A 25,702-nucleotide genomic window follows, 5' to 3' on the forward strand; every position below is an offset into this window, starting at 1 on the left:
AGACAGCTGGTTAAATTCCATATCTCTCATATAATTTACACAAGAAAGTTTATAAAGATCAAATAAATAATTTTACCAATCTAGTAATGTTTAAACGTAGTCGCATACTAATCTTTCTCTTGTCTACTTTAGGGAGAATCCAATAAACTCTTCCACTTTGGTTTAAAAGTTAGGTTCAGCCTTAAACTCACATTTGTAAGCTAGTGAATCACATTTTACCCCAAAAAACTCAATGTACCCAATTCATACGCAAACTCTTTGTTATTTTTTTGTCTTATGAACTCAATCACATTTAACTTATTGACTTCATAACTTTAGAAAAATAAATAAATGAGAGAAATAAAATAAGTCTATCATGGCAACCACAAACATTTGTTTATGAAAATTATTATAACTAATTACTACTACTAATAAGAAACGCCCACGTGTTTAGTCTCTAGTGGAGGTGTTAGGCTACTGTGATTCTAGTCAAATTATTGTATAGTCTTCTATTAATATTCTTTTGTTTGCTTGTCATAAGTCTTCTATTAATAATTAACTCTAATTATTATCATAACAGAGCAGTCTTTATGATATTTCTGGTGGATATGAATCTGAATTTTTATTTTTATTGTTTGATACATTAGCCTAATTTATTTTAATAAAATATTATATAATTTCTTAACTACAAAAATAATTTTTATAGTTATTCATATTCTATTTTCCTCTTTTTTTAGTTTTGTTGTCAAAAAAAAATAAAATAAAAAATTCCAATTTAAGCAACAAAAACAAATTATCAAAATTCTAATTAAATTTTTTTGTATACATATGGGACTTTCATATAAAAGTTAACATTTTCTTTTTCGTCAATATTCATTTTAAAATTAAGATTCATGATATAACAATGCACGATTCTACCACTTGTATTATTTTTTTGGAATCAGTCTTTTTAATTAAAAATAAAATAGTATTTTCTAACATTGCTGTTACAAGAATACCAATAATGACTTTTGCCTTGCTCTCATACGTTATTTAAGAACCGACAAAAAAAAAATGAAGACTTGAATGAAGAAGAAAAAATAAACACTTACAAACAAAATGATGAGCTCTTCGTCTTCCTCCTCCTCTTCTTCTTCTTCTTCTCGCAGTAAATCTATAGATTCAGGATTTGTAATCGGACAAAAGGAAGTAACAAGAATCTTGATACTGTTTCTTGGTTTAACTGCTTCATGTCTTGTTTTATACAAAGCAGCTTATCCTCTGCAACGACTTGATGTCACCAATCTAAACTCTCTTCTTGCTTCTCCATCTTCACCATTACCAAATCTCAACTCAATAGAGATCACTCCAGAAACAGTAAGCTCTCATTATCATTTTTTATTCAGATCTGATATATATACTCTATTTCGTCTTGTTTATAGGGTTTGAATCTGTAATTTTGAGACGAGTTTTGTTGTTGTTTTAAGGCAAAACCAAAGCTTAGTTTCAAGGAGATTTTGGAGAAAGCGTCGAACAAGAACAGGACAGTGATTGTAACGACATTGAACCAAGCTTGGGCAGAACCAAACTCTCTGTTTGATCTTTTCTTAGAGAGTTTTCGTATAGGACAAGGAACACAACGATTGCTGAAACATGTTGTAGTTGTTTGCTTGGATCCCAAGGCGTTTAAGCGGTGCTCGGAGCTTCATACTAATTGTTACCACATTGAAACCTCAGAAACTGATTTCTCCGGTGAGAAAGTTTACAACACTCCTGATTATCTCAAGATGATGTGGCGCAGAATCGAACTTCTTACTCAAGTTCTTGAAATGGGTTTTAACTTCATCTTCACGGTACGATCTTAATTTTTTAAGCAGTATTAATCTTCTTCTTTAAATACATGATCAATATCTTTGAAAATGGTTTTGCAATAATTTCAAATTTTCACAATCTTCCACTTCATTCCTCTGTGATTTTTGTTTAAAGTTTTTTATTTTATTTTTTGGACAACTTTTGTTTACACGTATAAAATCAAGAAATGGTAGAAATATCATAATGCTTTTGGGATTTAAAATGATTTTACAAGTCACATTCATCGTATGTTTTTCGGTTTTTTTCATTTGTTTTTTCTCCATTAATTGATTGTTATGGCATTTTTGGAAATTTTTTTTTAATTTATCCGCCGAAACATTATATTTTTTTCATGCAAACATGTGAAACGTATAATGGAAATTTTATTGATGAAACTTTTACAATGTAGCCCATATATAAATCTTTATTCCACAATCCACAGCAAAAGTTTTTGTAAACAGCCAAAACAAAGGCTTCTTGTTATTTTTATAAATATTTATTTTCACTTTTATAATTACAACTTGCACCCTAAATCAAGATTTTCAGCTATTTCTTTCAACCCTTTTTATTTTATAAATTTTGCGTCCCATTTTTTGTACTTGCACCATAAATCAAAAATTTTCCGTTTTTAGATTTCGCTAGTTTACTCCACATTATCAAGATGAGTCAAGTTCTTTTTGTCCATTAGATCGATCTTGCAATGTTCTCAATAGGAGCTAATGGCTTATATACAACCCTTGTGCACATTTTTAATGTAGGACGCTGATATAATGTGGCTTAGAGATCCATTTCCTAGGCTATATCCAGATGGAGATTTTCAAATGGCATGTGACAGATTCTTTGGAGATCCTTTAGATTCAAACAATTGGGTCAACGGTGGTTTCACATACGTAAGATCAAACAACCGAAGCATCGAGTTTTACAAATTCTGGCACAAATCTCGTTTGGATTATCCAGAGTTACATGATCAAGATGTGTTCAACAGGATCAAACATATGCCTTTGGTCTCTGAGATTGGGATCCAAATGAGATTCTTTGATACGGTTTACTTTGGTGGGTTTTGTCAAACGAGTAGAGACATAAACTTGGTTTGCACGATGCATGCTAATTGTTGTATTGGTTTGGAGAAGAAGCTTCATGATCTGAATCTTGTTCTTGATGATTGGAGAAAGTACTTGTCTTTGTCGGAACCAGTGCAGAACACGACGTGGAGTGTTCCTATGAAGTGTTTGGAGGATTGATTAATTAGCTTTCTTTCTTCTTTGTTTTTTGAGATTTGGATGAACGGTCAATTTTAAAATGAAGAGTTTATTCTTATTATTGGTGCATGGAATATTGTATAACTCTCTCTAATCTAATCAATTTTATTTTTTCGTTATATAATCCTCCAAGTTTGTTAATGTTAATCCTTTAAAATAGTTCGAGCCGAATTCTTAGATAGTAAAATGATCCTTTGGTAATTTTGGTTTGAAATGTAAATACTGAATATATTTTGTGTTGTGAAATGTTATAATTTAAAAAAAAAAAGTTATTACTTTTTTATTTATGAAATTATAGTGTAAATTTATAAGTGTTATATATCAACCATGAGAGTATTATTTTTCATTTAACCAATTTTTAGATTAAAATTAGTTGCTTAAATATATAGAATCTATATATATATATATATATATATATATATACATAGTTATGTAAGTGATGTAGATTTGTACATAAATAAATATATATAGAATTTATATATACATAAATATTTTTCATTTAACCAATTAGTAGATTTGTAGATTTAAATTAGTTGCTTAAATTGATATATACATATTGTAAGTGATGTGAAAAAGAAAAATAAAAAAAAATGGTTGCGTTAAGTATTAATTTTGATTTGGGCCTAGGTTTATTACAATTTTTTCAAAAAACTCAGAGGAGTTGGGGTTGAAACCCATGATGCCACGATGGGCTCGAAAAAACCACAGTGCCAATATAAGCACAGCGTAAGTGGCTTGCCAATTTGACCATGATGCTCTCGACGGTTTGGAATTACTAATCAAATTTTGTCGAACTTAAAAACTTAAGCGCAGCTTATGATACTACAAAATTACAAATACAAAGATATGATGTTTCTTTTTTGTTATTGAATTGAATTTTGGGTCAATTTGGATATGACTTCAGAAGATTGTCATACCTAGATGGCTAGATCCAACTACCACCCACGAGCAACCATTTTCCAACAGTCATTTAGTTTTTTTCTTGTTAGATTAGTTTTACTTATCTAACAACTGAGGTAAAAATACTGAAGAGACCACATCTATAATAAGGACATTTCAGTTGTTGTGTGTTAAAAACAAAATCCAAAATAAAACCACTTTATAGTTATTTAAAAAAAAAATCAGTAAAATAAAATAAAATTATGACAGCAATCACTTTCAAAGGGCCTCTTCTCGAATACTATATGATCCTATAATGTCAATCACAAGTAACCTTAAGTTTCGGCCCAAATACACCTGCTGGTCCATTTTTTTTTTTCCCATTTAATATAATAATGTTTTGAGTTAAATTAAATAAATAAATATCCAGTAAAAAAGAATATATAAAAATTGAAAGTCAAAAGGTACATTCAAATTTTAAGGTTATTTCCGTCAAAAATTAAAAGAGAATCTAAAATACCAATAGTATAAACGAAGATTATCATTTCTTCTGTGGCGGCGTTTTAGATTTGATTGCAAACTAAAAAGCGAATTTAACTAAAAAAATGCTAAAAACAAATTACAAACCTGAGAAAAACAATAAAAAGATGAAGAAACTAATAAGTGAGACAAAAAACGATTCGAAAAGATCCATGGCGGATTCTGTCTGTCTGTGTCTCTCTCTTCTTCTGCTGTCCTTGGATCGCACTTATTGTAAGAAGAAGAAGAAGAACAAGCAAGCAAAGGGTTCGAACCGAAACGGAGCCAAAAGCAAAAAAAAAGGCGAGAGATCTTTATGTTGTTGGTGAGTGTGGTGTGAGAGAGAGGGAGAGAGACACGTGGCGAGAGAAGAGAGGTGGAGATGTCACTCTCCGTTCCCGGTTCTGTCTCGTGCGGTGCGCGTTTGGGTTTTTGTTGCCATGTCAGAGTCCGTTCCCTTCACCTTCTCCTATGAGCCCGGCGAATCCGAATCATATGCCTTTCTTTTCGCCACCTCTCTCTCTCTCTCTCCATCTAACCCCAAACCCGTCTCTCCCTAAAGACTTGACCTTTCTCTCTCTCTCTCTAATTTATTTATCGTTTCGCGTGTCGCCTTCTTCTTCTTTCTATCATCTCTCTCTCTCTCTCTCTCTCTCTCTCTCTCTCTTTCTCTTTCGTATCTCTCTCTCTCTCTCTTTTGAGGCCGTGCCCTAGAGTCTTAGAGAAGCCCCTTTCCCTTTTTCTCCGGGACTTCAATCCCTAATCGCCGGAGATTTCTCCTCCCTTGATCATCGGAAAGACTCTTCTTTATATACTTTCCCCCGATTTGAGATTCCCCAGATTTGTAATTTTTTTGTAAGTTGTTTCTCACCTTTTTTCTGGGTTAGTTTTGGTTTTAGATGCTTGGTTTTGGGGTTTTGTTGCTTCTGTGAGGTTAATGCTGGTTTTGGTTAGTGTGATTTTGGTCTCGTTTCTATGTCAATTGGGTTTTTATTTTTAAGTACCAATGTGTCTTGTCTTTATGGGTTTGCTGTTTGAATTCATGTTTCAAAGCATGTGTTTACTTTGAATACTAGTGTGATTATTGATTTTCTAATTATGGTTTTGCTTGACTAGTGTTAGTTCAGTTATATGTATGAGATCATTGATGTATGTTTCTCAACTAGTGAATTTGCCATAGGATTTAGGCTCTAGGTTTATTAAACATCGTATTTTGCAGTAGAGGAATGTAATAAGAGTATGAAGTTAATGAAAGTATTCTCTAAGGAGTGAGGGAACGAAGCTGTGTGCTAAGGTTAGATTGCTACTAGGATTGTGTTCTCATCTTTAATTAAGACTTTTGATTACGGATGGTGATACTTCTCTAATGTTTTGGAGTTACTACCAAATTTTTTTGAGGGACTTCATTTAGTTTCTTAGCTTATATTATATAATTTGGATGATGCTGTTCGATTTTCATATTTATGAAAAAGTAAATTCAGATTGTGGTTTACGGGTTAATACACTACGCTTTTTCCGATGTAGTATGACGTTTTTAAATCAGGAAAAGGCTCAGTTTCACAGTTTTTCGATTTATCGGTTCATATGACTATCTGTTTCTGTCTGTTTATGATGCTGCATCTTTGATTTGAGTGATTCTTCGTTTTGTCTTGTCATGTGCCTCTTGATCTTAGATAATGGTTTGCCTTACTTGTTTTTCTTTTGTAATTTTAGTGTAGATTCAGAGTTCTTTAAAGGCCAGTATTCTTTAGTTACCATTGTAGCTGTAAATTTACACATGAAGGTCTATCCGGTTCTCTATCAAGCATATGGTATGAGAATAGAAATAGAAGATGAAAGATTCAGGCAGTGAAATGATTAATAGAGATTGGGTCATGAAGCAGAAAAGAAGAAAACTTCCTTCAATACTGGATTTATTAGACCAAAAAGTGGAAAGTTCAGTGGCTTTTGATTCTCCGGAATACACTTCTTCCGCTAAACCAACTAAGCATCGGCTTAGGACTGATTCAACTCCTGAAAGGAATTCCTCTAAGAGGAAGGGAAATGATGGGGTAACTTCATTTTATCTTTCTACTTTTTCGCCTTATTTTATATATGGTGTTGTTCTGTTATTCAATTTTTTTTTTTCTGTTTTACAGAATTATTTTGAATGTGTGATCTGTGACCTTGGTGGTGATTTGTTGTGCTGTGATAGTTGTCCTCGGACCTATCATACTGAATGCCTCAATCCACCTCTTAAGGTAAACGATCTTTTGTATTCCATGTGTCCTTCGTAGTTGTGGATTCGCAATACCCATATTTGGGAAACTTATCTTACTCCTTATCATTTCCTCTAGCGGATTCCAAATGGTAAGTGGATCTGCCCTAAATGTTCCCCAAACAGTGAAGCACTCAAGCCTGTCAATCGTTTAGATGCTATTGCTAAGCGTGCGAGAACAAAAACTACGAAAAGAAATTCTCAAGCCGGACCAAAGTGCGAGAGAGCTTCTCAGATTTATTGCAGTTCTATAGTTTCTGGAGAACAAACTTCAGAGAAAGGGAAATCTGTATCGGCTGAAGAGAGCAAATCCGTAGGAAAGGAAGTTTATTCACCCCCAATGGATGGTTGTTCAACTGCTGAGCTTGGTCATGCATCTGCGGATGACCGACCTGATTCATCGTCTCACGGAGAAGATGATCTGGGAAAACCTGTCGTACCCACTGCAGATCCGCCTTCTGATGCAGGATTAACTTTGATGTCCTGTGAAGATCTCTCTGAATCTAAACTATCAGATACAGAGAAAAACCATGAAGCATCTGTGAAGAAGTTGGATCCTGCTTCCAGTGAGATTGTAGAAAACAATACAACTGCTGAAGTGGAGACTGGAAAAGGTAAAAGGAAAAAACGAAAACGTGAATTAAATGATGGGGAAAGTCTTGAAAGGTGCAAGTCTGAAAAGAAACGCTCGAAGAAAAGTTTGTCCAAAGTGGATTCTCAGAGTACCAAATCACCAGAGTCTTCGAAAAAGAAGAAAAAGAAAAAGAAAAATCGCGTGACTTTAAAATCCCTGTCCAAATCTCCGTCCAAGACCGAAATACCAGAAAAAGTGAAGGTATGTTTTCATAATTATTATAGATTTTGTAGACATTTGACGATGCTGGTAATATGAAATAGTATTGTGAGAAACCTTAAAATGTTGCATCACTCTTTTTTCTTCACTGTGTTGTAGCACTAAAATATATAATAATCGTAGTAGAAATAAAAAATATATCAGATATTTGGTAGAGTTACAAGATTCAGAATCGTATCAAGCTTGTTTTTCTGTCACTTTGCATTTAATGTTGAGTATCTTCTGCATTATTATAAAGAGTCTTTGGTCAGTATAGCAAAATATTGTTTTGCTAGTAGAGTAGTTAGTTTTGATACATGTGACTAAACCCTCTGTTTCGGCAGATGAATCATGGATACCTCTTTTAACTGCATGAGCTTGGAATGCTTCTTCATTATGAATTTAGTTATATAGAGTTGAAATTTCTAACAAACCATGTCTGATGGTCCTATTGATTTCATTCTTCATTCATTGCTGTTCTTGTCTCATCTTTCATTAGTATATGTTCTTATCCACTTATGTGTACTAATGCAGAAGCTTTCCAAGGAGGAACGACGTGCAATACGTGACACAAATAAATCTTCTAGTTATTTGGATGATAAAAACTCTCTTCCTGCTGGAAACCTCCAGGTATCTATCCTTGTGTCACTGCCATCAGAAATATATCTTGTTCCTTTGGAATTCTTTATCATGATGCACCTTCATTTCTGGTGATTCATGTGTTGCTCATGCTTGTTAATATATGATTTTATCCTTTTGTTTTTGATTACCTAACAGGTTGATCGTGTCTTAGGATGCCGAATCCAAGGTCTGACTAATACCTCACTGTCTAGTGCTCTGTCAGATGACTTGTGTTCTGATAATTTACAAGCTAATGACCAGCGGGATAGCTCAGTACCAAATTCAAATGCTGGATTAGTAGTTGCTGAGGACAGGACAGATTCTTCTTCTGAGACAGGTAAAAGTCCCAGCTATTCACATCTGAAGGATAAAGATATGGATGAATCTGCTTTAGGTACTGAGGGTATGGTTGAGGAGAAAGAAGAGATGCATTCAGAAGACAATTCTGATGCCACATTGAGTAGACATGTGGATAATGAAGATATGAAAGTTAGTGGAACACTTCTATCTGCTGAGAGAGAGTTACTTGAAGAAGCACATCAGGAAACAGGGGAAAAATGCACTACGGCTGGGGAAGAAGTTGAGGAGCCGGTTGCTGCCAAAACTTCAGATGTTATTGGTGAGACTGTATCATATGAGTTTCTTGTTAAATGGGTGGGAAAATCTAATATTCATAATACTTGGATTTCGGAGGCGGAGCTAAAAGGTCTTGCTAAGAGAAAACTAGAGAACTACAAATCAAAGTACGGAACAACTGTTATAAATATCTGTGAAGATAAATGGAAACAGCCTCAGCGAATAGTTGCTCTTCGGGTTTCAAAAGAAGGTAACCAAGAAGCTTACGTAAAGTGGACAGGCTTAGCTTATGATGAATGCACATGGGAGAGCGTGGAGGAGCCTATTCTTAAAAGTTCATCCCATTTGATAGATCTTTTTCATCAGTATGAGCAGAAAACATTGGAAAGGAGTAGTAGGGGTAATCCCACAAGGGAAAGGGGTGAGGGTCAGCAAAGTGAAATTGTTACCCTCACAGAACAACCTCAAGAGCTCAGAGGAGGTGCTTTGTTTCCCCATCAGCTTGAGGCCTTGAATTGGCTGCGTAGATGCTGGCATAAATCGAAAAATGTAATACTTGCTGATGAGATGGGGCTTGGAAAAACAGTGTCTGCTAGTGCATTCCTCTCCTCTCTTTATTTTGAATTTGGAGTTGCCAGACCTTGTTTAGTCTTGGTTCCACTTTCAACGATGCCAAACTGGCTATCTGAGTTTTCTCTTTGGGCTCCGCTCCTTAATGTTGTGGAGTATCATGGAAGCGCAAAAGGACGAGCCATAATTCGAGACTATGAGTGGCATGCTAAGAATCCTACTGGGACGACCAAGAAGCCGACATCCTACAAATTCAATGTCCTTTTAACTACTTATGAAATGGTTTTGGCTGACTCATCTCATCTACGTGGAGTTCCATGGGAAGTTCTTGTGGTTGATGAAGGGCATCGTCTTAAGAATTCGGAAAGTAAGCTGTTTAGCTTGCTCAACACATTCTCTTTTCAACACCGTGTGCTTTTGACTGGCACCCCTCTTCAGAATAACATTGGTGAGATGTATAATCTGCTTAACTTCTTGCAACCATCTTCATTCCCTTCTTTGTCTTCTTTTGAGGAGAGGTTCCATGATTTGACAAGTGCTGAGAAAGTAGAGGAACTGAAGAAACTTGTTGCTCCTCATATGCTTCGTCGTCTTAAGAAAGATGCCATGCAAAATATTCCTCCAAAGACAGAGAGGATGGTCCCTGTCGAGTTGACATCAATCCAGGCGGAATATTATCGTGCAATGCTAACTAAGAACTATCAGATACTACGAAATATCGGGAAAGGGGTAGCGCAACAATCAATGCTTAACATAGTGATGCAGCTGAGAAAGGTTTGCAATCACCCATATCTCATACCAGGTACTGAGCCGGAGTCTGGGTCACTGGAGTTTCTTCATGATATGCGGATAAAAGCGTCAGCTAAGTTGACTCTGTTGCACTCCATGCTTAAGGTGCTACAGAAGGAAGGCCATAGAGTTCTGATATTTTCACAGATGACAAAGCTTCTAGACATTCTGGAGGACTACCTCAATATAGAATTTGGGCCTAAGACATTTGAAAGGGTGGATGGTTCTGTTGCTGTAGCGGATCGTCAGGCAGCTATAGCACGTTTCAACCAAGACAAAAATCGGTTTGTTTTTCTGTTATCAACACGTGCCTGTGGTCTTGGTATCAATCTGGCAACGGCTGATACTGTTATTATCTATGACTCTGATTTCAACCCCCACGCTGACATCCAAGCTATGAATAGAGCTCATCGAATCGGACAATCCAAACGACTTTTGGTATACAGACTTGTCGTCCGTGCTAGTGTTGAAGAGCGCATTTTGCAGCTGGCAAAGAAGAAGTTGATGCTCGATCAGCTTTTTGTAAACAAGTCTGGATCCCAGAAGGAATTTGAAGATATTCTACGCTGGGGGACTGAAGAACTTTTCAACGACTCTGCTGGTGAGAATAAGAAAGATACATCTGAAAGTAATGGGAACATAGATGTAATCATGGATTTAGAAAGTAAAAGTAGGAAAAAAGGTGGCCTCGGAGATGTTTATCAAGACAAATGTACAGAAGGAAATGGGAAGATTGTTTGGGATGAGACTGCAATTATGAAGTTGCTTGACCGAACAAATATTCAAACGGTCTCCACTGATGCTGCTGATACTGAGTTGGAGAATGATATGCTCGGCTCCGTAAAGGTGAGGTATCATATTCATATGTTATTCTTGCTAAATGACATGTTTATGTGCACCTTTTTTAGTAACTACTGATATGGACCATTAGATTTCCAGATGCAAGTTTTTCTTTTAGCTGAATAAAGAGGAACAATAAGATAGGCCTTTACTGAAGTGACTCTTGTATTCCCTGAAGGCTATTTTAGGTTGCTTTAAACTACAAAGTAGAATTGCCTCCTCTTAACGGCTTTATATATATCTTCTTAAACAGCCTGTGGAATGGAATGAGGAAATAGCTGAAGAACAAGTTGAAGCTGAATCACCTGCTCTGGTGACTGATGATGCTGATGAACAGAGTTCAGAGAGAAAAGATGATGATGTTGTAACTTGTACTGAAGAAAACGAATGGGACAGGCTTCTGCGTATGAGGTTGGAGTTTCCTCTTGCTCCAAATTAAGTGGCTTAGCTCTGTTATTTGCTTCGGTCCAAATGATATTCGCAGCATTGTTCTTGTTTTCACTACGTATCAGATATCACTTGTTAGCTATACGGAAAATTGTATTTGTAGGTGGGAGAAATATCAGAGCGAGGAAGAAGCGGCTCTTGGTAGAGGGAAGCGTTTAAGAAAGGCTGTTTCATACAGGGAAGCATATGCCCCACATACCAGTGGACCTGTTACTGAGGTAACCGTTTTACTCTGCTCCTAAAAGCATATTTTGGTTTCTAGAATACCATTGTCGTGACAGTTACCACTATACCTAATTTATAACTATTGCAGAGTGGTGGTGAAGAAGAGAAAGAACCAGAACCAGAACTTAAGAAGGAATATACACCTGCAGGGCGAGCGCTGAAAGAAAAGTTGTAAGTTTTTGTTTCAAGTCCATTCACTGTTTGTTATATGCTTGGTTGGTAATAGTGAAGTTAGAAATTTTTTGTTCCTTTTGCCAATATTTAGATACGTTCTCGTCTGCTTCCCAAATAATTTATACTATTGTGATTTTTCCTGATGAGGGGACAAAAGAAGATTCTTTCGCAAAATCATTTTGTGTCAATTTGGTTAAGAAGATATCAGAAATGTCATTTTAATTTGCGGGTGAAGTAAAACATGTAGCTCTTTATCATGCTTATTTCAAGATCTTGAATAACAGTATCTTTATTTTCTGCAAAACAGTGCCAAGCTGCGAGAAAGGCAAAAGAACCTGCTTGCAAAAAGGAATTCTGTTGAAGATTCTCTTCCTAATGGCAATGAGGATCAGGTAACTGAAGCAGCTAATCAGGACGAAGAAAGCCCTATGTCAATGGACTTGGACGATAGCAGAGCCAGCCAGCAATGTGATGCACAGAAAAGAAAAGCCGGTTCGCTAAGACTAGACAGTTCTTCAGATCCTAAACCAGAACTTCCAATCCAGCATCATCATGGCGCAGAATGTCTGCCATCTTTAAATCCAAACAACTTGCCAGTTCTTGGACTGTGTGCTCCTAATTTTACCCATTCTGAATCCTCCCGGAGAAATAATTCTCGTCCAGGTAGTAGACAGAACAGAAGCATAACAGGACCCCATTTCCCCTTCAATCTACCCCAAACGTCGAACTTGGTTGAGAGGGAAGCAAATGACCAGGAACCTTCTTTGAGTAGACTAAAACCACAGAACGTAAAGGAAGAATCTTATCAGCAACCTCTTGGTAATATGGATGGGTGGCTTCCACATCGTCAGGTATTCCCCTCCCTCCAATAAGTGCACATCTAACACATCTACTTTCCGTACGCATATATGAAAAATAAACATATTCAATACTTATATGTGGGTTATAACTTGTGCACATTGCAGTTTTCGCCATCAGGGGATTTTGAGCGTCCCCGAAGTTCTGGTGCTGCTTTGACCGATTTCCAGGAGAAGTTTCCGCTACTGAACCTTCCATTTGATGATAAGCTGCTTCCTCGATTTCCATTCCAGCCGAGATCCATGGGAACATCGCATCAAGACATCATGGCCAATCTTTCGATGAGGAAAAGATTTGAAGGTACTGGTCATTCTATGCAAGACCTATTTGGCGTACCATCAATGCCGTTTCTACCCAATATGAAAATACCTCCTATGGATCCACCTGTCTTCGGCCATCAAGAGAAGGAATTACCGCCTTTGGGTTTGGATCAGTTTCCATCAGCTCTTCAGTCTATCCCTGAGAACCATCGCAAGGTGCTGGAAAATATAATGCTAAGAACTGGTTCTGGAATTGGGCACTTACAGAAAAAGAAGACAAGAGTAGATGCATGGTCCGAGGATGAACTAGATTCTCTCTGGATTGGGATTCGCAGACATGGGTATGGAAACTGGGAGACAATTCTTAGAGATCCAAGGCTAAAATTTTCGAAATATAAAACACCGGAGTACTTGGCAGCAAGGTGGGAAGAAGAGCAACGTAAATTCTTGGATAGTCTTTCATCTCTGCCATCTAAATCAAGCAGAACTGATAAGTCCACCAAATCTTCCTTGTTTCCTGGTCTTCCCCAGGGAATAATGAATCGGGCTTTACATGGAACTAAATATGCCACTCCTCCAAGGTTCCAATCCCACCTTACAGATATAAAACTTGGATTCACCGATCTAGCATCTCCCCTTCCGTTATTTGAGCCATCTGACCACCTGGGATTTCGAAGTGAGCCTTTTCCTCCCATGGCAAATCTGTGCACTGACAATCTTCCTGGGGATCCTTCTGCTGGGCCATCTGAACGACCAGGGACGTCGACAAATATTCCCAGTGAGAAGCCTTTTCCACTCAACTCTCTTGGAATGGGCAACTTAGGTTCATTGGGTTTGGATAGTTTAAGTTCCCAGAGAGCGGATGAAAAACGGGATGCTATTAAGCGTGGGAAACTGCCGTTGTTTCTAGATATGCCGTTACCTCCAATGCTTGATTCAAGCAACAATGTGTTCTTGGGAAGATCAGCCAATCAATCTTTCCATAATCCAAATCGAGGGTTAAATCTCTCCAATCCTATGGGGAAAGACATATTGGGAATTAGCTCTTCAGAGAACAAGCTACCTCATTGGTTACGGGATGTTGTGACTGTTCCTATTGTGAAGTCACCTGAACCACCGACTCTACCTCCAACTGTGTCAGCTATAGCTCAATCAGTCCGCGTTTTATATGGTAAAGATTCGACCACCATTCCACCGTTTGTGATACCAGACCCGCCGCCTCCTGCTCCTAGAGATCCCAGACACAGTCTGCGTAAGAAAAGGAAACGTAAATTGCATCCATTGAGTCAAAAGACTACAGACATTGGTAGTAGCAGCCACAATGCTGTAGAAAGCTCTCAAGGCAACCCACTAACATCATCAACTCCTCCCTTGCCTCCACCATCTCTATCGAGTGAAACTTCAGGGTCTTCCCAACCCAATTTACCTCCTCACAACCTAAACAGCACAGAACCACTGTCCTCTGAGGCAACCAGATTGCCACCACCTGAAGAAGATTCTGTGGTAGCAGCAACGCCATCTGAAGCACCAGGGCCTAGTCTAGAGGGAATCACTGGTACTACCAAGTCAATTTCGCTAGAGAGCAAAAGCTCTGAACCAAAATCTACCAACCAACATGGAGACTTAGATCCAGAAACTGATGAGAAAATTGAATCTGATCGAACCCCACTTCAGTCAGATAAGCCTTTAGATGAGAAACGAGAGGAACAAGAATCTGAAAATGCAAAGCAGTGTGAGCCCATAGAGGCTGAAAGTCAAAACACCAATGCAGAAGAAGAATCCATGAAGATGGTGTCTGATAATGCTCCTGGTGACGACTGAAGTCTTCGACCAGATTGCATTGAAATTACCAGTGTTGCTTGTTTCTTAGGTCTTTGCAATCAAAACTTTACTGCTATTAAGTATTAAGTTTTGTAGGTATGACACATAACAGTGAAGAAGCAGTATATGTATTGAGACTTACATTTTTATCTTTGGTTAAAATTTTATTTGATTGTAAAGCTTGTGTAAGAGAACGAAGAAGCCATTTTTAGTGATCTAACAGGTTGGTTTGGATTGTGTAAAACCATACACTTTAGATTGTATTGCTTAGTGAAAGAGATCTTTCTTTATCTTAACCTCTTGACTGGTATATTTAGTCTTCAGCTGTATTGCTTTGACTTTTAAACGAAGTGGAGTATATATCATTCTTTGAAAGACTCTGAATAGTGTAGAAGGTTCCTTTTTCTCCTGACATTTTAATATGCTTTAGTGACAATAAATTCCACAAGTTTTGATTGTGGTTGGAAACATTATTAATGGTTGAAGATTTTTTCCTATCAGAATTTGGTCAAAAAGAAACAACTCAAGAAACTGACACATTAACACTAAACCAACTCAAGTTAGCTCAACTAAACTTTGATCTTTGTTCAACACTTGAACTAAACATATCATTTGTCTTCTTATGTATTATGATAGAACTACAAGATTACCCCCTGACAATGTTCAACGACTTCATGACTTTTTTTGTTTACCTAATTACCTATAGTTTAGTTTGCGTTTAGTTTAATCTAACTCATAAACAGACAAGAAAGACATTAACAAACAAACACACTAAGGTTTGATTTGTATGTGATAGGCTTTTAAGACATTAGGCATGTAGTACACCACAACCTTTTAGGGTTTTTTTTTCTTTCTTTCTTACTGGTTATGGATGCGATATACCTAATACCTAATTTTGCTTTGACATGATTTATACTGAAACTGTACTTGAATTTTGACTTACGACAACATTATACTATTATTATTATCTCCTTTTTGTAATGTAAACTCGTTTTTTTTTTTAGTTATAAAAGATGCACACGAGATTATAAAAGACAATTGGAAATGAATTTTATTAATTAGTTTGGTAGGTGGGATGTACCAAACAAATGCTTTTTGATGCGTGTTTTGTAATTTTATTAATTGAATACTTTTTTTTCTTCTTCCATGATGATGATCCATGAACATGTACTGCAACTACGTGAATATTGCTTTCAGAAAAGAAAAAAAGTGTACAAAACGAAAAGATAACAATGATATACACTAATATTTTAAAAGATTATATAGAATTGATTTATCTTTAGTTATTTACCAAATATTTTTGTGAGTTTTAATGTTAATTTTGTTCTATAGAATTTGTTACTACTCGATCCTCCTCTTATGAGAAGCTATAATGTACTACACAAAGTCTGAAGTCACTATGTTGAGAAGTTATATGTACTATATGAATTATGTTTTAAGAAATCATAAATTGTTTTAAGGTTACTTAAACTATACGTATAGGTTACAAAGAAACAAAATGAAAACTCTACGTTTAGGTCAAAGCTTATCTATAAAATAATTCTAAAGAAAAGTTTATCTCTTGACCATATATTTTTTGTTAAGTGGAAGGTTCTATTGTTATCTTTGGCTTTGTTATTTTTATTTGTGCGTAGAAAGCATAATGATGTAGACATAGAGAAAGTATTATTTGGTGTATTTTAGCTTTTGATTAGTGGAGTGGAAGTCACATTTCCAACAAAAGATAAATTAAAGTTATATAACAACTATTTTACTTTTCAATATTTCAGAAATTTCGTTTTCTGTAATAATTCCAAATTTATATCATAGCAAAAGGAAAAACCAAGAAAGATTATTAAGATAAAAATGATTAGAAATGTGATATTGGATATAATATGGATATAATCTTAAAACAACAAAAAGATGGATATAATTTTTACAAGCTATAATATGTATTATTTATTTTTCATCAAATAGAAACTTTACACAAATTTTCTCGAAATATGGCTCCAACTGGTGACCACTTTTTAGGAATATAATGAAGAGGAATGTGGTGTTCCTCATTGTTCCTCAATTTTTGCTACCATTTACGCATAATGTTTTTTCAATTTTCAGATATGTGGGATCTATATTATTTCTATTCATTCCTCAAATAAAAAGGAACAACAGTTCAAAAATGTTCCTACTCAAAATTGTAGAGGAACAATGAGGAACAAATATTATTTTCGTTTTTTTACAATTCAATATTTTAAAAATATTTATATTGATAATTTTGACATTTCTATATATAAATACTTTAAAAAATTATTATATATTTTAAATAAAATATTATTTCATCATAATTTTCACTTTCTATTAATGTTTTGAATTTATATATTATATTAGAAAAATATTTAAAGAAATTTAAAATAGGTTTTAACTTAAAACATTTATTAATGTTTTAAAATATAAAAAATAAATTAAATTATTATATTAAGTATTATAATTTAAATGAAAGTTCTAAACTAAATTTCTTTTTAAACTTAAATTTATTAAATAATTTTTTGTATAAATTATTTATATTATTTAAGTTTACTTGTTCAGTTTTTTGTTTACCATTTACTGGAACATTTGTTCTATTTTTCCTCAGCATTTATTCCTATTTTTTATGAGAATTCTTTTCGTGTTTGTTCTTTTTTATTTTTGTTCATTTTTCGTTCTTTTTATTCCTAAATGAGTTACCAATCGGAGCCTATAGTGGTTAAATTACAATATCAAATTAGAAATTCAACGAATCTTTATAATAGGTATATCAATCAATTATACTATCTTTTTTTGTTTTAATTAGAATGTTTTAGTGTTTTTTCAGGTTTAGATTTAAAATCAGTCTTTTATGAAATTTGTAACAAATTTCTAGTAAAAAATATATATATTTTCTCTAGATATATAGGATACTTAACTAAAATTCAAGTTTCTAAACACATTCATATAACCAACTAAAATAGCCATGTTTTGAGTTTCAGTGACATTAATTGCCAATATAGAGACCATTTTCAACATTAATAAATATTGGTTAGTCATACTTTTTTAAAAAAATTATCTTAAAATAATAAGTTTTACTAGCATTAAATTATTTATAGAATCCTACACACAAAAATTACTAATAAATTTATCTAAAACTACTATATTATTATTATTTTTGGATGCATTTACTTTGTTACTATTTTTTTCTTTTTTTTTGGAAATACTTCTATTTAAGATTTTATAAATAGGTCGCATGAGTCTGCTACTAATGGATTCAGACTAGGCTACATCCAAAATCATTGTAAATATGGTGTTTTTACTTCGTCTAGTATTATGATTTTAGTTGTAGTTCTTTTTTAGACGAAGAAATCGAACAATTTCTATTTAGTATATGCATGTGTTTAAAGGGTTTTGTGCAAAGAAACACTTTAAGTCGCCAATTTTTACAACTTTATCTTTCAAATCCACAAAATACAAATCAGTCATACTAAATGATGTTGCAAAAACTGGCGACTTGACAGATTTCTTTGCACAAAACCCTTTCGGAAAATATACATATTTTTTATGGTATTTAATACAATTCTCCTTTACTATCGTAGTTTGGCACAAAAACATAACATTTATATATAAAAAAATACTAAATACTTTTGACAAATAATTGCGTACATTGTCAACAAGTCTTCTATGTAATAAAGATATTATTTTTATTTATAAAAAACAAAGATTTCTGCAATATATTACTACTACTTCTCTAATATAAAACTTGGATAAATAGATCCTAATCAATAAATAAATAGATTCATTTTCGTCTGTTGATTTGGGGATAATTGGTTATATCATACCCAACATAAACTTGAATGTTCAATTCATACCTAACATTTGTCAATGTACCAATACATACCTAATGTTTTAAAAAATTCAAATTCCATACCCGAACTTTGCAAATCGTAGAAAATCATACATCATTTTTCCCGACTGCTGACATGGATGCCATGTCACTGATGACATTGATGATGTGGTTGCCACATCTTTGATGACGTCATTGCCACGTCATCATATTTTAAAACAAAAATAAAAATATATATTTTTTCTTTTTTATATTCTTTTCTATTAATATTATCAATAACAAGTATCACTTTTGATTTTTTCTAAAGATTTTAAAACTTATTTTCAAAGTTATAAACTAAAAATTTGTAATTCCTCTTCTAAAAGTCTTCAAGTCGCTTTGAGTAAAAACATAAATTATACAACCTTATATATTAATTTTTGAAAACATAGATATAAGTTAAGATACAAATACAATATTACCATTAATGAGAAATTGTATTTTGTTTTTTAAAATACAATTATTCCAATGACAATACATGTAATTAAATATTTCTATTTTTATCTTCCACTTAAAACCGTCTTTCAGCTAATATTTATATAAGGTTATTTTAAGGTTTATGTTCTCTACTAAAAGTGGCTTGAGGATTTTTTTGAAGACCAATTGTGAGTTTTGGTAATCTTTTAAAAATTAGATTCGGTTGAAATAATGGTTCTAAATTTTGAAAAAAAGATTTTAAATCTTTACATAAAAATCACAATTTTGTTGGATAATATTAATGGAGAATGAGAGATTTTTTTTTGAAAGATGATGACGTGGCAACCACATTATCGAGGATGTGGCTACCACGTCATCAACATCATCAAAGACGTGGCATCAATGTCAGCAATATGTATGACTTCATACAATTTGATAATTTTAGGTATGAAATTTAAATATGTTAAAAGGTTAAGTATGTATTTGCACATAGACAAATGTTGAGTATGAATTGAACACTCGTTATTAGGTTAGGTATGAATTGGCCGATTTTCCGTTGATTTGGTCGTGTACAATGACGATCACAGCAATAAGCCCATAAATGTAATTACGTCAAAATATTAGGGGTAAATTCGTCATTGTATAGGTGCGTGTTTTAGTTGACAAATTGCTTTCCCCACCTTCTCCTCTCTCTCTCTCTCTTTACGAAAATAATCTTTTTAAGTTTTTTAATTTTTTTAGTTTTTTTTTTAATTTTCTTCAAATCCTCCATTGTTGTACATAAAGGAAAAAGGAAAGGTCTCTGAAATTTCAAAATCACCATCATCATCGTCGTCGAAGAAGAAGGAAGAAGAAGAAGAAGGATACAATCTTCCTCTTTATCTTCTCCGATTTGCTCGATTTCTCCCGTCTGCTTGTCGTCGTAAATCTCATTATTATTATATGGCGCCGAGTAGACGGGATTTGCAGCTTACTCCGGTCACCGGAGGATCTCCTTTCGAGATCGGTGATACGGAGGAAGTTCGTCTCCTCGATTCATATGATGACGAAGATGTTTGGAGTAAAATCGAAGAAGGAGGTGGTGAATCCGGTTTAAGGAAGATTCAGGTCGGAATTACCGGTATGACTTGTGCTGCTTGTTCTAATTCCGTCGAAGGAGCTTTGATGAGCGTTAATGGCGTCTTTAAAGCCTCTGTTGCTTTGTTACAGAATCGAGCCGATGTCGTCTTCGACCCTACTTTAGTCAAGGTTCCGTCAATTTTGTTTTCGAACTTTTTATTTTCGGGATTTCGTAAGCTTTGATCTTAAGCGCGTTTGATATTTATGTCTCCATGATTTGATTTTTGTTGCTTTTTTCTGATTTGGAGCATTTAATATTTGTGTACGTTTTAGGAAGAGGATATTAAAGAAGCTATAGAGGATGCTGGATTTGAGGCTGAGATTTTGGCTGAGCCTGTTACTACTGGGACAAAGACACAGGGGACTTTGGTGGGTCAGTTTACAATTGGAGGTATGACATGTGCAGCTTGTGTTAACTCAGTTGAAGGTATTCTTAGAGATCTTCCTGGGGTTAAAAGAGCAGTTGTGGCTTTAGCTACATCATTAGGGGAAGTTGAGTATGATCCAAATGTTATTAACAAAGATGAGATAGTTACTGCGATCGAAGATGCTGGGTTTGAAGGTTCGCTTGTGCAGAGTAATCAGCAGGATAAACTCATTTTGAGGGTTGAGGGGATTTTGGGTGAGCTTGATGCTCAGGTATTGGAAGGTATACTTACTAGATTGAATGGGGTTAGAAGTTTTCGTCTTGACAAGATATCTGGAGAGCTTGAGGTTGTGTTTGATCCGGAAGTTGTTAGTTCGAGATCTTTGGTTGATGGGATTGAAGGAGAAGGATATGGGAAGTTTAAGTTGCGTGTTATGAGCCCTTATGAAAGGTTGACTTCGAAAGATACTGGAGAGGCCTCGAATATGTTTCGGCGTTTTATCTCCAGTCTAGTTCTCAGTGTGAGTAACTTATCTTTCTTTCACCCTTTATGGAATACGCTCTTCATTTATGATACAATCATTTGGCTTGATTTTGTTATCTAATGTCATTTAATAGAAATGATTTTCCTATTCAGATTCCCCTCTTCTTCATCCAAGTAATCTGCCCCCACATTGCTCTTTTTGATGCGTTACTGGTATGGAGATGTGGACCCTTCATGATGGGTGATTGGCTGAAATGGGCCTTGGTAAGTGTTATTCAGTTTGTTATCGGCAAGAAATTCTATGTTGCAGCATGGAGAGCTCTTCGAAATGGTTCGACTAACATGGATGTCCTGGTCGCTCTGGGCACGTCTGCGTCTTACTTCTACTCTGTTGGTGCTCTTTTATATGGAGCAGTCACAGGGTTTTGGTCTCCAACATACTTTGATGCAAGCGCCATGCTGATAACATTTGTCTTGCTGGGAAAATATTTGGAATCTCTTGCAAAGGGGAAAACTTCAGAAGCTATGAAGAAACTAGTTCAACTTACGCCAGCAACAGCGATTTTACTAACTGAAGGCAAAGGTACATACTTCTCCTATCCTTAATTGACTATTACATCAAAATGCTGGTTGTATGGAAATGCTCGCTATGAGGATTGTTAATCAATGAGGCCTGAACTCTATAAAAAAAAAAATACTAAAACTCAACTATTCAAATTTGTTTAAGCTCAGTCCCATTTCTTTCTTCTATTTAATAGGCGGAAAGCTTGTAGGGGAAAGAGAGATAGATGCATTACTTATTCTGCCTGGTGATACATTAAAAGTTCATCCCGGTGCAAAGATTCCAGCAGATGGTGTTGTGGTGTGGGGTTCAAGTTATGTCAATGAAAGTATGGTGACTGGTGAATCAGTTCCTGTATCAAAAGAGGTCGATTCACCAGTAATTGGGGGAACTATTAATATGCATGGTGCTCTTCACATGAAAGCTACAAAAGTGGGGTCTGATGCAGTTCTGAGCCAGATTATTAGTTTGGTAGAAACAGCCCAAATGTCTAAAGCTCCTATTCAGAAATTTGCGGATTATGTAAGTTTACTATATAAACATTCTAATAAGTGTTTCATTCATTGGTTTTATTACATCTTCCTTTTGTGATATAGTCACCAACAATGAAACAAATTCACCCTGGCTTGTCCCATTTTCAGGTTGCAAGTATTTTTGTTCCGGTAGTGATTACTTTGGCATTGTTCACCTTAATAGGCTGGTAAGATCTAGTATCTTAGTTTAAATTATTCTCTAACACGTGGGATTAGTTTGTTCTCATTCTAGAATCAAATAATTTTGTAGGTCAATTGGTGGAGCTGTTGGAGCATACCCAGACGAATGGCTGCCGAAAAATGGAACTCACTTTGTTTTCTCACTTATGTTCTCAATATCCGTTGTGGTCATTGCTTGTCCTTGTGCCCTCGGCTTGGCAACACCGACCGCTGTCATGGTGGCAACAGGAGTTGGAGCAACCAATGGTGTATTGATCAAAGGAGGTGATGCATTGGAGAAAGCTCACAAAGTGAAGTATGTAATCTTTGACAAAACAGGCACCTTAACTCAAGGAAAAGCTACTGTGACAACTGCAAAAGTCTTTTCAGAGATGGACCGTGGAGAATTCCTCACACTTGTTGCTTCTGCTGAGGTCAGACTAATCTTCTTTCTTAGCTTCTTAGATTGATATGATATATAAACTGTTACTGAAAGCTTTTCATATTGTCTCTTATTTCCTTAGGCTAGCAGTGAACACCCATTGGCAAAAGCTATAGTTGGGTATGCTCGGCATTTCCATTTCTTTGAAGAACCCACTGAAGATGGTGAATCAAATAACAAAGATTTGCAAAACTCTGGGTGGTTACTTGATACCTCGAATTTCTCTGCTATTCCCGGAAAAGGAATTCAATGCTTAGTCAATGAGAAGATGATTCTGGTTGGGGGTTTATTCCATAACATATAATCAACTTTTAGATTTTGGTCCTGCTTTGACAACTAAAAAGAAGTTTGTTTTATCATCTTTAATCAGGTGGGAAACCGTAAACTTATGTCAGAAAATGCCATAACCATCCCAGACCACGTCGAGAAATTTGTTGAAGATCTTGAAGAAAACGCAAAGACGGGAGTCATTGTAGCCTATAATGGCGAGTTAGTTGGTGTGATGGGAATCGCGGATCCTCTGAAGCGAGAAGCCGCTGTGGTTGTGGAAGGTCTCCTTAGAATGGGTGTTAAACCCATAATGGTCACAGGTGATAACTGGAGAACAGCAAGAGCAGTTGCCAAAGAGGTTAGAATCCCAATTTCACAATCTCTGTGATTAGGTGTTGCCATTTCGTTTTTGCATTCTGTTTGGTTATAGTGGTTCTTTCTAGGACAATTATACACTATCTCTGTTTCCGTTTCGTTTGCTAAAAATACCCACCCTAGATGTGGCAAATGAATCTTGATAAGCAGACTTGTTTTAGTGAATAACGGTTTTTTCTCTGCATGAGTGCAGGTTGGTATCGAAGATGTGAGAGCGGAAGTAATGCCAGCAGGAAAAGCCGAAGTCATCCGTTCATTACAAAAAGACGGAAGCACAGTCGCAATGGTTGGAGATGGAATCAATGACTCTCCAGCTCTAGCCGCTGCAGACGTAGGAATGGCAATTGGCGCAGGAACAGATGTAGCGATAGAAGCAGCAGATTACGTTCTGATGAGAAACAACTTAGAAGACGTAATAACAGCCATCGATCTCTCCCGGAAGACCCTATCACGAATCAGATTAAATTACGTCTTCGCCATGGCGTACAATGTAGTGTCGATACCGGTAGCAGCAGGAGTGTTCTTCCCGGTACTGCGGGTGCAAATGCCGCCTTGGGCAGCAGGAGCATGTATGGCACTCTCTTCGGTTAGTGTTGTTTGCTCTTCTTTGCTTCTTAGAAGATACAAGAAGCCAAGACTTACCACTATTTTGGAATTCACCAAGGAGTAAAAGAAAAAAGAAAAGGTCCTTTTTTTCTCACATTGGAGTGACTTTGACTACTTTTTTTTTTTGTTTTGAAAATAATTTGTATTTACCTTTTTTTCTTCTTTTGTTGTTGTTTGTTGTTGTAGTAGTAGTAATCATGTAACAACGATGTATTGGTCTTTTGAGAGGTTTGGTTTCTTATTTCTGTAATGTAAGAAAACTTCTCCTCTCGGCCTTTATTGTATAAAAATGGTTTCGATGCTTATCCTCGGTTAATGTAAAAAAAAAATAGTTAATTTTCTCTCTAATGTGTTTAATTTTTGTTTTTTTTTCTCTATTACAAAAATAACAAACACTACATCATAATTAACTTAACGAAGTTTCACAATATTACCATTTAAAAAACGTGATGTATATAATTAATTGTTTTTTTTTTGTATTAATTCATAATTCATAACATAATTGGGGTTTTAAAATATTCATTTCTGTTGTATACAAAATCACGGGTGCGCTGTGGAATCAAAGATTTCGTCACATAGACCACCGCCGCTGATTTTAGCTAATAGATGACAGCTAAAGACACACAGTTTTATGTAACAATAAACTAAGAGTATATAATCATCGTTAACTCCTAACAACATTTTAGACTACAAAATAAATAAATAAACATTTTAGACTACAGTCAAATAGAGTTTTTTTTTTTTTTTTTTTTGTATTTGACGAGTTTACTCTAGTACATTATAACTTACGTAGAACATTCTTTGCAATTAAGTTAAGCTTAGTTACTTAATTGTATATTTGTATTGACCGGTAAAAGAACCAAAGACACGTTTTATCCAAACCAACAAAAAAAAAAAAGAGAATAAAGTCAAGGAGAGATCATCATCAATGTTGTCATCACGTGTTGCTTCCTCGAAATTATCTACATCCAAAAAAACTTTGTATTATAAACATCCATAACATACAATATATACGTACTTACAAATTAGATGATGTACGTAGAATTATTTATGAGATAATAGGAAGTTTAGTACATTTATGAAACTTAATTAGAAAAGTGATACATTTACTATTTATAATTAGAAAAACAATCACTTTATACTATTTACCACTATTTGTAAGACTTTACCATCCTCAGAAACAATTAATATTTATAACATTTGCCACTCTTTTTTTTTTTTTTTTACGCTCACATTTTTTTTTCTTTTTCCTTTTTTCTTTTATGTTTTTATTTTATTTTATCCCCCTTCAATCTAAAAGCTATAATACTATTCAATAAAAATAATATTTTTTTAAAAAAAATCAGATATATAAAAACCTATGTTTTTTTCTATTGTTTGATATGCATTTTGCTAGATGATTTTATTTGATGATGTCAAATAATTTTTTTTTCAGATTTTAGATCTGTACAACTTAATAAATGTACAGCTTAATAAATGTACAGATGTATTATTAAATGTACATATGTAATCTGTACAACTTATTATATGTACAAATGTAATTCGTACAACTTATTAAGTGTACATTCAGACAACTTATTAAATGTACAAGTATAGAGTAATACACACAATTTAATCTATATATCTCATTACTGTAGATATATATTAATATACAAATTTTCACCCGTACAGCAAAACTACTGTACATCAGAACTACTGTACAGAAGAACCATTGTACACCATAATCATGTATATTCCAACACCATAATCATGTATATTCCAACC

General features: G+C 34.8%; 3 protein-coding genes across 5 annotated transcripts; all 3 read left to right on the top strand.

Annotated features, from left to right (window-relative positions):
* The first annotated feature begins 1,080 nt into the window (after positions 1-1,080).
* Positions 1,081-3,126, top strand: LOC17874719 (uncharacterized protein At4g15970). Its single transcript, XM_006280604.2, has 3 exons — positions 1,081-1,335; positions 1,446-1,811; positions 2,568-3,126. The coding sequence occupies exons 1-3, from the start codon at positions 1,081-1,083 to the stop codon at positions 3,048-3,050; spliced, it is 1,104 nt and encodes a 367-aa protein (XP_006280666.2). The 3' UTR covers positions 3,051-3,126.
* Positions 3,127-4,444: 1,318 nt separating this feature from the next.
* On the top strand, positions 4,445-15,032 carry LOC17876813 (protein CHROMATIN REMODELING 4). Of its 3 annotated transcripts, none has more exons than XM_006279492.2 (11): positions 4,445-5,321; positions 6,180-6,517; positions 6,605-6,706; positions 6,803-7,558; positions 8,090-8,185; positions 8,333-10,957; positions 11,205-11,362; positions 11,502-11,616; positions 11,712-11,794; positions 12,105-12,648; positions 12,763-15,032. In XM_006279492.2, the coding sequence occupies exons 2-11, from the start codon at positions 6,299-6,301 to the stop codon at positions 14,734-14,736; spliced, it is 6,672 nt and encodes a 2,223-aa protein (XP_006279554.1). In that variant the 5' UTR covers positions 4,445-5,321; positions 6,180-6,298; the 3' UTR covers positions 14,737-15,032. The 3 variants fall into 3 exon arrangements, with proteins under 3 accessions (XP_006279554.1, XP_023639806.1, XP_023639800.1); XM_023784038.1 differs by having other exon boundaries at positions 6,806-7,558; XM_023784032.1 differs by having other exon boundaries at positions 6,250-6,517.
* Positions 15,033-19,806: 4,774 nt separating this feature from the next.
* On the top strand, positions 19,807-24,243 carry LOC17875940 (copper-transporting ATPase RAN1). The gene is made up of 9 exons (XM_023779614.1): positions 19,807-20,269; positions 20,414-21,028; positions 21,145-21,574; positions 21,750-22,075; positions 22,195-22,253; positions 22,337-22,679; positions 22,770-22,964; positions 23,058-23,315; positions 23,526-24,243. Exons 1-9 carry the CDS (start codon positions 19,964-19,966, stop codon positions 24,000-24,002), a joined length of 3,009 nt encoding a protein of 1,002 aa, XP_023635382.1. The 5' UTR covers positions 19,807-19,963; the 3' UTR covers positions 24,003-24,243.
* The last annotated feature ends 1,459 nt before the right edge of the window (positions 24,244-25,702 follow it).

The sequence above is a fragment of the Capsella rubella genome, unplaced genomic scaffold (assembly GCF_000375325.1).
Source record: "Capsella rubella cultivar Monte Gargano unplaced genomic scaffold, Caprub1_0 scaffold_8, whole genome shotgun sequence".
Taxonomy (NCBI): Eukaryota; Viridiplantae; Streptophyta; class Magnoliopsida; order Brassicales; family Brassicaceae; genus Capsella; species Capsella rubella.

Excerpts from the sequence above, each read along its gene's own strand:
- LOC17874719 (XM_006280604.2), top strand. The coding sequence starts at position 1,081 with ATGAGCTCTTCGTCTTCCTCCTCCTCTTCTTCTTCTTCTTCTCGCAGT. Across the intron at positions 1,336-1,445 it reads TAGAGATCACTCCAGAAACA|GCAAAACCAAAGCTTAGTTT; the intron begins GTAAGCTCTCAT and ends TGTTGTTTTAAG. Across the intron at positions 1,812-2,567 it reads GTTTTAACTTCATCTTCACG|GACGCTGATATAATGTGGCT; the intron begins GTACGATCTTAA and ends TTTTTAATGTAG.
- LOC17876813 (XM_006279492.2), top strand. The coding sequence starts at position 6,299 with ATGAAAGATTCAGGCAGTGAAATGATTAATAGAGATTGGGTCATGAAG. Across the intron at positions 7,559-8,089 it reads AAATACCAGAAAAAGTGAAG|AAGCTTTCCAAGGAGGAACG; the intron begins GTATGTTTTCAT and ends GTACTAATGCAG. Across the intron at positions 10,958-11,204 it reads ATATGCTCGGCTCCGTAAAG|CCTGTGGAATGGAATGAGGA; the intron begins GTGAGGTATCAT and ends CTTCTTAAACAG.
- LOC17875940 (XM_023779614.1), top strand. The coding sequence starts at position 19,964 with ATGGCGCCGAGTAGACGGGATTTGCAGCTTACTCCGGTCACCGGAGGA. Across the intron at positions 22,076-22,194 it reads TTCAGAAATTTGCGGATTAT|GTTGCAAGTATTTTTGTTCC; the intron begins GTAAGTTTACTA and ends TCCCATTTTCAG. Across the intron at positions 22,680-22,769 it reads CACTTGTTGCTTCTGCTGAG|GCTAGCAGTGAACACCCATT; the intron begins GTCAGACTAATC and ends TTATTTCCTTAG.